The sequence below is a fragment of the Ischnura elegans genome, chromosome 1 (genome assembly GCF_921293095.1).
Source record: "Ischnura elegans chromosome 1, ioIscEleg1.1, whole genome shotgun sequence".
Classification (NCBI taxonomy): domain Eukaryota; kingdom Metazoa; phylum Arthropoda; class Insecta; order Odonata; family Coenagrionidae; genus Ischnura; species Ischnura elegans.
In genome coordinates this window covers 71,920,146-71,935,374 of record NC_060246.1, presented here as the reverse complement: position 1 = coordinate 71,935,374, position 15,229 = coordinate 71,920,146, and the positions used below count along the sequence as shown (strand labels likewise).

General features: G+C 37.0%; 1 protein-coding gene across 4 annotated transcripts in view; it reads left to right on the top strand.

Moving 5' to 3' along the window:
- Positions 1-15,229, top strand: part of LOC124163239 (syntaxin-1A) — a 320,685-nt gene that overhangs the window by 282,726 nt on the left and 22,730 nt on the right. For all 4 annotated transcript variants that reach the window (XM_046539997.1, XM_046540006.1, XM_046540016.1 and 1 more), the window contains exons 4-7: positions 10,097-10,171; positions 10,386-10,568; positions 10,703-10,776; positions 11,173-11,310. In XM_046539997.1, the coding sequence (XP_046395953.1) occupies positions 10,097-10,171; positions 10,386-10,568; positions 10,703-10,776; positions 11,173-11,310 (470 nt within the window). The remainder of the gene's footprint in view (positions 1-10,096; positions 10,172-10,385; positions 10,569-10,702; positions 10,777-11,172; positions 11,311-15,229) is intronic.

Genomic DNA, 15,229 nt, shown 5'->3' with positions numbered 1-15,229 from the left:
TTTTAATTTCAATATGTCTGTCACCATATCACGCCGACTGTATAATATCGGTTGAATTAAACAAAATGGGCGTTTTGTTGCCCTCCTGACTGGGCGACAAGGGGCTGCTCTGACTCAGTACTTTTTAACTTTATTTTTACCATTATGAATTGACTTTAAATGTGCTACTTAACATTGTTTCACACTTTGTACACTTCGCTGCATTTTTTCATAAAACCCGCGTATACGACAGCTTTGCTATTGATATAATGACTGGGAACTTTTGGACAGTTTCTGTGAACCCTGTCATGTATTTTCATTTGCGCGCCTTTGATCTCCGCATCCCTGGTAATATGGTCATGCATGGGGAAGGTTGATGGTGTCTTGAATCTTTGAATGGAAGGAGTTACGTTTTGTGCTGCGTGTTCGTTTGAGCTTCCTCGGCCTTATCAGGGAGCATCATGGGTATGATGCATGATCATGTGCCCATCAAAGAATGCGGAAGTTTGGATCACAAAGCGTTACACGCAGCTGCTCCTCAGGGAGACCTTGCCCGCCTCGGTGACGGCAGGGTAAAGTCGTCGCTTGCCAACACGCGGGTTCGATTCTCGCCGAGTTGAGCTTCTTCCAAGGGGGGTTATTCTGATTTTCCGAATTGAAGTGCCACTTCGGATAAAGTCACAGATTTAGCAAAAATACGAGCATTTTTTTTTTTTTAAGTTTAATAAGAGCCACCTACGGCGCGTATGTAACAGCTCTCTTTTTGGGAACGGTTCATAGCAAATTAATCGTGTACACGGATTTTATGGACAAATGCAGCAAGGTACACTGAGAAATTAATTTAAGTATCAGACTAAAACATTGCTTGTCAACGTAGTCGCCTCGAGTCAAGGAGCGATTCATTTTAAGATCCAACTCCTATAATAATGTGGTAATTTATATTCGGAAGTATAAAATAACACCCCAGGCCGTGGTTGTATTTGAGTATACGACGAGTGATATGTAATAGAGGACTTCATAGTCCTAATTTCGCTGAAGGAATCAAGACAAGGTCCTTGTTAGAGAGACTGGAGCAAGTCAACCTCACAACGAAAACCTTCAGAATGTCGTACTGGGATGGCATTATGACATCGGCGAGTTGAGTTGAATTTGAACGGAAGCGAGCATCGTTTCAGTCGGTGGATGTTGAATAACGATGTCCGTAGTTATTTCTTTCCTTTTGTGCTGACCCATTTGTTCATCAATTTTTCAAAGATTTCGAGTTTTTATGATATTGAAATTAGCTAAATGAATTTCTTGCTTTGGAAAACAATTTTTTTATTCATAGATCTAATCGGAAAAATAAATATTCTTAAAAGTAACGTAGTAAAGAATCCCGGTTGCGATAGAACCTCAACGGAATAAAAACTTGGAAGTTAATGCTGCGATCTTACTCCACGTCGAAGTATTTATGGGACTAACACCATTCTCGCTCAAATTTCGTGTCGATCTGCTGGATTATCTTATTTTCCTAGTTTGTTTATTAATCTGATTTATTCGTTGTTGTACTTTCCTCGTGGTGGTAAGAACAGCAGTATCTGGTTCAGTAAAATTTTTCAAAATCAACGTTACTGCGGTAAACCTTACCCGGACTTAATCGAGATACTAAACCGTTCATAAAGAGTTTTCATAAAATATTATGCTACATTTACGAAGGCACAGCGGATTGCGCTGTATAACTATATAAATGAGAAATTCATAATTGATGAAACTCTTAATTGTATCAGATAATATTTTTTCGGGCTTCCAGACTGGTTTTTTCGTGATAATATTATGCGTATAAGTACCGGATCCTTCTTCTTCACGGCATTTTTTTCCATATTTTGACAAATTTCGTTCAATGAAAATAATGATGTTGGTTCCTCAATCTGTGCATAAGAGAATAATCAGTTTTTGTTACTATTACTGCTTCCAATTTGTCATTTTACAGGAGTCACTAAAGCCTTATTTCCTAATAACGTGCTTTTAGTGTTTACTCACGTATCTTGTCTCGACTGCAGTTGATGAAGTTCATGGTCTATGGAATTAATGTTGCCTCACAAGTTCCCTGCATGGGTGTTACAAATGTGGGGAAATAGGGGTTAAGTGAGGAGAACTGAAAAGGTAATCAGGGAAAAGAAAGGGAATTTCGTCCATAGTGTGAGCGAAAATTTATGCCATGCCGGTTGAATTAAAAGAAGCGCCACGCTGTCATCTGGCTGTGGTTCTGCGTCTTTCACGCGCAAAGATGCGGTAAATTTGCCTTTGGAGATACATTAATTCCGTACGAAACCATTTTACTTGTTGTTTTTTTAATTAAGGTTCTGATAACATTGCATTGTATGACATTGTATATTCTCAATCCCCGGATATTTATTATGCTTTTGTACCGTCTAAAGATACTAAAAGCAAATTTCTCATTTCTCTGGATAGCTTCGGTATTTTTAGTATTATAGCATCGTACCGTTCAAGGTAGGTTTACATGGAGCATTGCGCCGATCACCTATGCCTGTCTCCCCTCTCAACCTGAAAGTTCCTCTTGAATTCCACTTTTCAAGTTCCGCTTTGTGTCTCCATTTTGGTTTTGTCTAACAATCCTATTCTTTTTATCTCATTGTCACGCCTATCCAATATTCTTCTACCCCATGTTTCTATCGTAGAAAGTTTTACCGCAATGCCAGCTACTCAGTTGAGCCCGTAAGAACTGCGATTTGCAGTTCTCGGGATGGGTTGATTTCACAGGTGAGTTAGGCCGCAATAGCCCGGCGAAAATATTCTGAAGTGATCAAAAGAATATCGTGGAAAAAATCAGGGGAATGAAGATTTTGTCTGTGATAAGTCAGAGAATTTGAATCTTGTAACGACCCTGGCCTGACACTTCTTTTTTTTTAATTAGCTCCTGTTAGTAGGTAGTGTTTTGGTTTAGGCCGTGATAGTCGAGCGAAAGTGTTCTGAGATGATCGAAAGAATAGTGCGAACAAACTCAGGGGAAATGTAGATTTTTGTCTGTGATACGTAAGGGAATTTGAATCGTGTAACAATCCTGACCTGACACTTCCCTCTTGTCTGAAATTAGCTCCTGATCCCTTTTGTGTTTGCTTTTCGCGTATTTTTCCTCCCCATTCATTTCCGCTCCGCGTCAACCCTTCGAGCTTTTCGACTCGCGTCTCCTCTCGTGCTCATCTCGTTTTCCTCTCGGTCTGTCTCTCTTTCCACCCTCGCTCGTCTTCAGCCCTCGAGCGCAATCGATAGGCAAGGCAGAGAGAGGGAGAAAGAGTGTGTATGAGAGAGAGCGAGTTGGCGGGGTATGAACTCTCGTAGCGTCGAGCGCTCCCGTGTTTGTGGGTGGTTGCACTTAGCGATTACGTCATCACTCGCCGAGACGACATGAGCTCATGAGCTCTCTCATTTGTCCGAATACATGTTTGCACGTGTGCGTAAATAAATTTTCGTGGTAGGATTTGATGAGGTTAATTTTATTTTTACCAAAACTTCAAAACGAATCAATTTTTTTCTGCGAAATTTGGAAACTCGCTTCTCGGTCAAATTTTATATTAATGGAAATTGTTTCTTTCTCGCAATAGTGTAGGTATCGGTATTTAACTATTCTCGGTTTTTCATACGCAATTTGTGTCCACTTGTTGAAATTTGGATACTTATTAAATAATTCTCTTCGTATGTGACCATTGATTGATTGAATCGACAATTGTGGTTAATGTTTGGCAAAGTGAGAAAAATAGATAGTTATTTCCAAAATGAATGGGGAGATTCGCATGTCAGAGAATAAATTTTATTCAGCTCAACAGAAATCACACCGAGAAGTAATTTTTACTCTACTTGTCTAATTTCTGCTATTAAATGATTCTCGGAAGTATATTTTTTCGGCATTTTTTGGTATGGTACACCATGCGTTTTAACGCCAATACCTTATTACGATACCTATAAATATGACTGCGTTTGATTAATTATTCCAGGCACAAAGCCCTTTTTTTTAATAATAAAACGTTATTGTACTTTTCCACACGATTTAATTAATACGACCGGTTTCGTCGCAGAGGCGACATCATAAGGTACATAATCCGTTATAATAACAGTTATATTGTTCTTGTTTATCTGTCCCTTTGTCCATGAATAATATTTTAAATTCCCTTCAACTGTTCATCATGTTTAGAATTAGTTTTCCATGCCAAGAAAATTACTTTAACGATGAAAAAAAACGCCGAAAGGTGTTTATGTTTGATTAATTGAGTAATAAATGTAGTAATATGTTGTGTGTTACCATTCTGATCCTCCTGCGACCCCTTGCCACGCTTTTCCCATTCCTACGTCTTGCGTTTTGTCGTCGTCGTCTATGCGAAGTTATTGCTGCGGGTGATGCCCCCGAGGTCGTTAACACCGTAAGATTCGCGAGAGGATTGTCGATGGAAGGGGCGGAATCAGTGTGTGGGGCGAAGGTGGGAGGACAGCCGCGTAGTGGCGCTGTACGGATTTAGGTTCTGGTGGGATTCTAACGTATTAGTTAATTAAAAATCAGTAGTAAAGTAAAATTAAATTATTTGTGGAAGATTGCCAATAAACTTTTAATTAAATAATACCGATTTCAGTACATTTTGTATTATCTTCAGGGCCTTAAGGTGGTAAAAAATCTATTGAAACCTATCATAAAGTAGAATCAACATCTATGGTTTTCTACCGGCGTGATTGGAGTGGGAGGTATTGAGGGCCACTTGACCACTTATGGCTAGGTATCGAATTCCAGGCTTCTATGAGGAAATTAATGAGTGGAATTTAAAATAGCATTCAGTTCCTATCGATCGGGTTGTATGCATCTCAAATAATTTGTATTTACTCTTTTCACCAGTTAAAGGAGGTGAGATATTGCACTCTATAAGTACTTTTTTTTAATTATGTGAAAACTGGGCTAACGGTTGTATCTATTGAAATATTTTCAATCGTTTCATGTACTTTTACAAACAATGATTGCCAAGGTGGATGATTTTATTTTTCCTTTGAATTTTTTATATTGCCATTCCCCAAAATTCGAATTCGATGAATCAAATACTCTACCAGAGTCAGACCGAATCACCCGTGTGACGTTGCTTCGAGTTTTGGGTAAAAATTGCTCTACCCTTTCATTCCTCTTTTGCCGTTGAATGCCGCCCTCTCTCTATCTTTCTCTCTCTCTTTTAGGTAATAATACTGATGAAGTGCATAAAAATGTCTTTGATACCTGATAGCAGCTAGTTTGGCGCTTTGTATGTTTTATCGTGGTATTTGTTGTCCTGGAGCGAAGAATTGATTCGAGTTTGAAGTTCATGGAGGTTCATATTTGTTTACTTAAAAGGAATAAAACTAGATATTTCTCCTCGCATGTATCTTTTAGAGATGGGACTTAATCATTCTTTGAATAATTAAAAGGAAAAAGACTGATCTTGGTAAAAATCCAAAGTTTCAGATGTATTATTTCTATGGATGTATTATTTAACACGGAATCGATTCACAGTTTTTCCTAGACACAACTAAGTTTTCATTCGAGTTGTACGTTAATTTACTGTGCCCTCACCGTTTTTATTGTTCGTGGGTGTCTTAATATTATTAAAAATCAAGTTTCTTGGGATATACGCCGGTAAGAAGCAACTTGATTTGTTTGAAATAATGCAGCTAAATTGAAAGTATTCAGGAGGATGAAACTTATTTCAGTTATAATTCCAGAAATCTAGAATTTGGTCAAGCATACTGCGTGCTGTGTATTCCTCGCAGTTTTTCATAGTTACTCTTTTTCCCGAGATTTATGTGAAGTACGAGTAGTTTGACGTTGGAGTTAAAAATTGCTGTCTTATGCGTATGGTAAACATGATTCCAGGTATCGTTTGGCAATATCGTTACATATTAAGAATGAAAAATATCGTCACATTGCCTTCCAGCCACATTTCAAATGAGATAGGATTCGATGGAAGTACAATTTTAACTACCACCTCCAAAACGACGTTTCTTCCTTCAAGATTTTATTATTAATCTGGGACTTTGGTTCACCTCTCTTCATGTTGTGCAAGGACCATTTTGCCTTTCCTCTCATAAATCGGCACCCAACGTCCTTTTTCAAAGTTTTCAACATTCCTTATCTCAACTCCTCCCACTTTGTTGCTTATGTATCTCATTGTGCAGTGTTCGCCTTCTCCTATGAGTATTTGAAGTATGTTCAAGGTAGACACTGCCGACGCTTCTTTATATGCGAAATCAGCCCGTGGGGTAAATTTATTTTAGTTAATATGGAGTTATTTTAGTTTATGCGAAACACCAGAGGTGTGACGCATTGAGCAGAAGAAATATTTTACATTTTACTACAATTTTATAGCCTTACCTAGTCCTCAGCTAGTCTCTTTACGAAAAAGGATATGATATCAGAGGAGCAGAGGATTTCAAATGAGGAACCAAGTTGAAGGTTGAATGAGAAGTGACTAAGGGGCATGACAGATGTAGCGCCGGTTGGCGGAAGGTGAATGATAACAAGTCTCTTCAGAAGCCCTCGCGAAACTGTATTTAATCTGTATCTTAGTATCTTTATCCCTGTTATGTGTTTTCGAGAGACCAATCGCCGCTCGTAGCAATAACATTGTGTCTGCTGTTAAGAGGTAAATCCTATTACGGACAGCAAAGAAACGACTGCATATATAGTAATAATAATTTCTACAGCGGAGGAAGGATAGGGAATTGGATCAATATATTCTTTTCTGAATGTTATTTATTAGGAGATCTTTTGGAAAACCAAACGCAAGTAATGTATGAATTATTCGTAAATGTGGACACACAGAGAGTGAGATAGGAACATGGAAGTCTTCGTCTTGAATTGTTGTTATGAGAATCAAGTGAGGACCCATTGTGATGGCATACAATTGATAATGCTTTTTTTCCTTAAAATTTGTAAAATTACATCCTCTTCCGAATCAAGGATGGATAAGGAGCAAGGAAGTACGCGACATGCTGGGTGGAGAGTGGTAATTTCTGAATGGGTTAAAATGGAGTCAGAGTGTGTGGATGAACGGTGTGCTTAGGAATCCAGGAGACCGAGATCGGGAGAGGATGCTAGGGTAAGCGGAGGAAGAGAGTAGGGAGCATGGGTGGGAAAGAGGCTGGTATGGTGTATGCCGTGCTGAAGAAAAAATACGTAAAATAAAAAAATAGTAGTACAAAGGTGTGAAAAGTTGTGTTCGTACCTTCTACGGTTCATGATTGTCTCTGTGTCTGAACCGTAGTGGTGCCATAGTCGCTGCTTCGCGTGGGGATGGGCGGCTGGAAGGGATCTCGGTCCTCTTCGAAGAACATCATTGTGTTCCGATTCTATTGAGGACCTCGCAGAAGGACTACTGTATTTAGTTTTTTTATGCATCAAATGTCAATGAATTCAATGATTACATAATTCTCGAGAACAACATTATGTAGTTGACTTAAAACCCATACAACACTTTGTTCGCGGGATTTCGCGCGAGCCAATATTAATGGCAGTTTTCCACAACTAAAAATGATTCCTAAATCTCTCAAGTGGTGTAAGAACGCTGCTATGTTGTGAACACATACTCCGCCATGTCCACTTAGTCACTGGGGCGGGAGAAATCCTATCGGCACCTACTTCTAGTGCTCATACATCGGCGAATGGTTGTCGTTTAACTTGAGATCTCACGTGGGATACAGCAGGGGAGAGGCAAGACAAAAGGTTACGACAGTTTTGACCTCGCAGTAAAGATTCTCATCTCTGTCCATTTCTCGCGTTTGGTCATCCTTGTCGGTGGTCCGTATCTGTCCGCCGTTTCTCGGCTTTCCATTCTCTTGAGTCTCCGTCTCAAATCCTTTCCCCCACGCTCTTTGAGCTCTTCCCCCGCCACTTGCCCCTGAGGCTTTACCCTCTCAGATGACCCCCGATGGTAGACGCCGTCGTCCTCGTCGGAAATGATCACCAGGGAAAAAGCTTCCGAATAAAATAGTAATCGGCTCTGGGAGCGTAATAGCGGAAAATGCCTTGGGAAAGACGTGAGATTTTCGCAGAATCACAGTTCAAAGTAAAAAAAAAAGTGGTCAGTCGGTCCCAGCGATGGAAAACGAATGGCATAGTAATCTCGTGGCCTCTGGTGAAGATCGCATGTTTATGTCATCCTTCCTCGTTCAGATTGTTGAGAGCCAAAAAAGCGGAGACAGAGGTTCTGGGACTGATTTAAATATATCCGACTCAGTTTTTTACAACCTATTCGGTTTTTTTCCTATTTATTCTTTCCTTTCAAACCTCATGACTATTACTTTTGACGTTCACGCAGTATAGTTTTTATCTTATCTACCCCCCCCCCCCCCAAGCTCAATTGCCGAGGGTAAATTTATAATCCAATCAATTAGCCTTTCACAGTTGCCCTTAGTTTTTGAGACATCGCGTGAAAGACTTGTATGAAGCGGGGTTTTCCATCTTTTTCTGTCCCCCATACTTGCATTTGATGTCGTGCTCGTATCGGGATCAGTGTCATTCGGTGCAAGATTTTTTTACGGATGAATTGGTGGTTACATTGCGTATGCTTTTCGATAAGGACTCATGGAAGATGGTTATACATTGATGCGGTTAATTGTGGATTTTTTTATTGTTGAAGTATCTAACTCAGGGGCGCCGACTTATAAAAAACATTGGGGGGGCCCATATCGGAGGTCTTGCCCCGGGAAGAGGTTAAATTCAAAGTGTGTCGCAGCACCGAAACACTACCATGATTCACACCGCTTGATTCAGTTAACTCTTTTTAACCCAGAGCTGCTTAAGGTAGAAATCAAATTTCAAGATTTTTTATTCTGAATAGATGAAAATTTTGCACTCGATCATAATTGTCGAGGCAGATAAATATTTCGTCATCAAAATTTGCACCCCAAAATAATGCGTGGTTTAGATATTTCCTAAATAGAGCTGAAAATTTATACATTTTTGACGTTGCTTTGAAGGAACATTGGGTTATAATGGGTTAAACTGCTTAACCTTATAATTATTTGTTTCAACACATATTGTTGAATTTATTTTAAAAGGTAACTATTGTCAAACATGGGAAATAAAAATTACCAATATATTTTTGTGATTTCACAAAGCATAATATAACTTAATTATTTTCGTGAATTATTGAGGGGGATGCGCCCCCCCAAACGAATCTTTGAGGGGGCTCGGGCCCCATGGAGTCGGCGCCTCTGATCTTACTTCAAGACTGCCTTGTAGATACGATGCATTTTTTGTCAATTCTCATGTTCTCTTTATCCTCTCTACCCTTCTTCCCCTTTGTGTTTTTCCTTGCCATTAGGCGCAATGTTCTTGGGCAACACGGGCAGAATGTGAATGATACGTACAAATCTACAACCCAAATAGCTCTAGTTTTCTCGTGTACTCTTTTGAGTCATGCTCTTTTTAAAATTTTTCATCAGAGTAAATTATCAAAATAGTGTGTGTTAGCGGGATATTATAAAAAGCATGAACCACTCTTTGAAAAACTGTCTCAGCGTCATGTGTTCGTAATAAATGAAATGTTTTTATTCTTGCGTCGACAGAAAATGTGCCTCGTATTTCTGTTGATCACGGGTTTTCAGAACATCCTAAAACATAGGCAGCACCTTGATAACATTTGACACGCGGGGTGTCTATACCACAGGATGGTGTTATTGCTTGAGTTCTTGGGTTCTCGTAAATTGTATTAGATTTTGCTGATGCTTTAGCGTTATTTGATTCATTTTCAATATTAAATATTAACTTTTAAGTTATTTATATTCTTTTATTTATCAACCCAAAAACTTTTGTTATAATTCCGCGCTTCAGAATTAAAATTTCTCTAATGTGTTGGGTGTCTTGAAAAATAGTTTGCTGCTCCCATGTTATTTTACTTTATTTGCAATCTGTTGATATTTTTGCAATTTTCATAATAATATCCTATTGCATTTGGGGTTACGAAATGAAACTATATTATTTTAGTTTTTCTGGTAACATGCCCCGGAACCTCTATCTTTAGAAACTTCTGAAGTGACCTCATTTAATGTGTATTTTTTTAATTATTCTCATCATTTTAATCACGATTCTCATCTTTTATCGTTACAGAGGTCAAACAGGAGCTGGAGGACCTCATGATTGACATCAAGAAAACTGCCAATAAAGTCCGTACCAAATTAAAAGGTGAGTCATTTTCATTTGAGTTTTCATTATTAATTGTATCTAATTCAACCAATTTGTCAAGAAAGGGATCGAAAGGAAATGTTAACCTCATTGTACTCTTGATTGCCTTTTAATCTATACTTGTTTTTTATTAATTGCTATTCATGTCTTTGCTTATATCGTGCATTATTTATTTGTTAATATGTTATTACATGAATCCCTTTTATTTTTACAGTGATAGAGCAAAATATTGAACAGGAAGAGCATACTAACAAATCATCAGCTGATTTAAGAATTAGGAAAACACAACATTCAACATTATCTCGGAAATTCGTTGAGGTGATGACAGAATACAACCGAACGCAAACAGACTACAGAGAGCGATGTAAAGGCCGGATACAGCGGCATTTGGAAATCAGTGAGTTAATCGACTATATCTTTAATCCGTTTAATACATTAAGGTTTATTTATTCATAAGCTTACCATCCTTGCCTCCTATTGCCTTATCCCAGTATTTTAGATGATAGTTCTAATGTATTTTAACAATTTCAGCTGGAAGGTCAACAACTAATGAGGAACTAGAAGAGATGCTTGAGCAAGGAAACCCAGCTGTGTTCACCCAAGGGGTAAGATTATGAATTCACTGTATTTTTTTGAACTTTTAAGAAATTCACGGAATTTATAAATCTGTCTTTTCATTTCCTTTGAATCTAACTATTTTGTTAATTGTTTTAAATATGTTCATGTAATGTTCTGGATAAGTTGAAAAAAATTACACCCATCATAAATAGAATGGAATTTTTCAATTTTCGTTAATGAAATTTTAATTATTACCTCATCCTATATTTTAATTAATGCAACTATGGGCAATGAGCCTGGTGTGTTTTATTTTTTCTGAAAATAATTCTAGATTCCATTAGTCTTATATTTTTATCTATTCACAATTTCCATTTTTTATCTTTTCTTGCTTGTAATTCCTTAATGGATTCTTTGTCAGTAATATATTGTTTACCTTTTTGCAGATAATAATGGAGACTCAACAGGCAAAGCAAACATTGGCAGACATTGAAGCTCGACATGCTGACATCATAAAATTGGAGAATTCTATCCGAGAACTGCACGATATGTTCATGGACATGGCAATGTTAGTCGAAAGTCAGGTATGTGCAATAATATTGTTTTTAATTTGAGATTTAGTTTATATTTTTCTCTGACAAATAGGATCCTTTGTGGTCCAAATTTTGATGGCATGTGTTGCTTTGACTGAAAGGCAAAGCAGAAATGATCAATTTATTTAAATGTATTTAATTAAGCTGGCCATTCCAATGGAAAACCTGAAAAGTCATGGAATGCCACCAAAACGACAAAAATTCAGGCAAAAATCATGTATGCTGACAAGTCAAATGCTGATTTTCCTTAATCCTCAGGCATTAAAAACTTTGATATTTAAACATCCTAATTCCAATGTGCCATTAATGTGGTGCTGCATGACTTTCAAATTATTTTTTTTTAGTTGATTTATTTAACTTGATTCATGGTTATGAATCTTCAAAAAATAGTATTGATGTCTGGAAAAATGATGGAACTTTGGTGTGATATTTGAGTGGCCACTCTGTTTATATCTATTAGCCAACATTTGTATTTAATAATTTTCAAAATTTTACATTAAAGATATCTGCTGTTGTGTATTATGTAAATCTTTAATTTTAATTCTTTTCAATAATTTCATATGCTCTAAACACTTTTCATATGTGATATTAGTCATGTTAGTTGATACATCGTAAATTCTTAATTAAGCCCTCCCTTACAGTAATTCGATGGGAGGCATTACTTAAGGGGTGTTTTTCAAATGCCATTGTATTTTGGGGGTAGATAATCACATTTATTAATTTTCATGCTATAAATGAAATGAAATATATTGGTGGGGTTGACTTATGTTCTCAGTTTTGTGGAAATGTTGTCAAATTCAGCTATAAATTTATTCTCTCCACCAGTGATTTTGAAATTGTAAAGCTGACCAGAAACCATTTATTATCGTGCTCAACAATGCTTTTAATTAAAAGGATTCTCTTTGTGGAGGTAGAATAGATACAGTTATGGATAGTTTGGATAGTAACGTTTGAAATAGCGAAATAACTCCATTGTAATTTACTCAGATTATATTGATGTTGTTTCTTCTCTTTTGATCAGTTATTGATACCATGTTTAATCTCATAGAAACCTCCTATACATACTTCTATGAGGGTGTATTGATAAGTAAGGTCTCCAACAATGCCATTTGCGAATGCAAGTCGCTAGACAAAATTTGACAACAGCACTGCATTCCTTGATTCAGTCGCCAAAATGTAGAACCACCAACATGACCTTAGGCTGCTCAGTGACTGCATAGCAGTGGTTTAGGATGGAGCTCTCGTTCGGCCCGCCCACCAGGTGCGAGCAACGCTCAGTCATTCGATTTTTGAAATGTTTTCTCCACTAGAAATTCATTTCCAGTTATTGGAAGTTTATGGTGAGAAGTGTATAGACATCAAAACTTTGGGAAAATGGTGCCATTAGTCTTCTGATGGATTGGAAAATGTCCATGATGAGTAGCGGTCAGGTAGGCTGAGTTTGTTGGAATCAACGGCAGCTTGAATTTATGAGATCGTGGGCAATACCGGAGAAAAACCCTTCATGAGAATAAAAAAATTCTTAATGAAGAGCGTGGCTAAATCTCTGTGCAAAATAATGTGTCGCAGGTAAACAGTTACAACAAGATGTCCGCAAGGCTTGTCTCTAAGCAGCTCTCCAATGAACACAAGAAATAGCGTGTCTACACGTGTCACAGGAAACAATCGCATTACGCAATGAATTCGGTTGAGATATCATCGACCATTCTCCTTACAGCCCAAAAGGTCCCTGAGCGGCTGCTACCTTTTCCCCCTTTCAAAAACCTCCTTGGGGGTCTGAAATTCTAGTCAGATGAGGAGTGCAAGATGCAGTCATCAGTTGGCTTCATGGCGTGGCGGGAGAGTTGCATGATGTCAGTATTAAAAAGCTGGTTACAAGGATGCAGAAATTAATTGATCATAAAGGTGACTGTAGAAAAATAGCTAAATGCTCAAGCTTTCTATTTGTGTGCAAAGTTGAGAATAAATTGATTTTCCATTTTTTTTATAGGAGACCTTAATTTTCAATATGCCCTCGTAGTTATTAACTTTGCATTCCACAATATGGAATAATGAAGTAAAAATTTTAATTTTTGTTCTAAATGCAATGCTGTATTGCTAGTTGTATCATATACATAGTCAATATTTTTGCTAAAAGTTTCATAAATAGGTGATATAGTAATTTCAATAGTCACAAAATTCCTTTTTCAAGGGTGCCTACCCCTTGGCTTGATGGCCTCCCTCAAACCTGGCAACTAAACCACCAGAAACAAACAATGAAATCCCCTTCCAAAACTTTTTTTTCTATAGGGTACTGTTCATATTCGTTGATTCTCCTTATCTATTATACTGATATGTTTGTAATCCATTATATAGCTCTTGTTTTCATAACTGCTTCCTATATATTTTTAGTTTTTACAGCCCTCAAATCCTTCGTATATATCTCCATGCCCTCCTCCCTGTGGGCACCCTTGCCTATTTTTAAGTATTACAAGCTGAAATCGAATGTTGTTTTTTATTTGTATTGATTTCAATTCTTTATTGATTATTTTTTAATCAACCTAAGTATGGTTTGGGTGATTTTGAGTTTGTATGGATGGGAGGATAGTAGACAAAAAGAACCTCTATATTATTTTAATTCATAATTATTTGCCCAATTTTCTTCATCCCTTTTATTTTCATTCATATGCGACTGGAATTTAAGTTAATTTCATACTCTTTGGTTAGCTTTGTGTGTTTTTTGTTTTGGTTAGCTTTGTGTGTTTTGGATTTCTTTATGTTATTGCATTGGTTTTTGTAAGGGGCTTTTGCTAGTATAATTTTGGATTATCCACTAATATAGTTTTTTGGTGAATTCTGGCATTTTTCTCTGAACTCTCAATTAACATTTAAGTTAACTAATTATTCTTGTCAAGCAATTTCTTGGTAGCTGAGGAACCAATTACCCTGAGAAATGATATTTAAAAAAAACGATAAGATAGCCAGAGGATCATCAAAAAATTACTCCAGTCGGTTATGACCCAAAACCTGAATTAATCTCACTCAGTTGTATGGTACATATTTCATGACATAACTAAACGCTTATTCCTTGAGGAACTTAGCATTAATCCTGAAGCATTTTTTGTCCTACATCAAATGGAATACATGGAATTTGGCTGAATTAATTGAACGTCCAACTATGGTGCCCTCCATCGTAAATTACCAAAATTGCAACGAGGATCGAATAAAATTGATTGTACCTACTCTTGGTATATTATGTGATATGAAACTCAAAAGTAATATTGATTATGGTAGCTTCATCTCATTGAATCAATGATGTACTCTTGTTCATATTGTTGAAGTTTTGTGGCTACTGAATCTAAATTTTAAGTATCATTCGTTAATTGCGAATAACTTCATATTTTATTATTATAACATCAAATATTTTTCACGTAATAATTATTGATTAAAAATTATTTACTGCAATTTCCCAGGTGGCCCACATCACTAAATCCAATACAACGTCATTTCTGTATCTAGTAACTATTCTTGTATATGACGGTGTAGCTTTGCTATTAGGGAAAGGGAACTGTATTTGTCCTGGAAAAAATGTTTTTCAATGCCACATCTCAATTTTTATTAACTATTAATGCAATTTATTTTTTTCTAACAAATCATTGCTATTTTTTCTGAGATGATATTCTCATAAGTAGTCATAATTGCCAGTCAATAATAATAAAAAAATGCCTTTGCATGTTAGGTTTGCTTTGTTATCTGCCAACTAGTTTGATGGGGAGGATTAAGCTTGTTATTTTATAACTATTCATTACAATTCTTAATGGTATATAGGGTTTAGGAATTTATTGGTCATACTTCTGTGGTCGCTGTTACCTGGGAAGTCGTACCTATATGAAATGTAATGGTTCAGATGTAGTCAAGATGCATTTCCTTT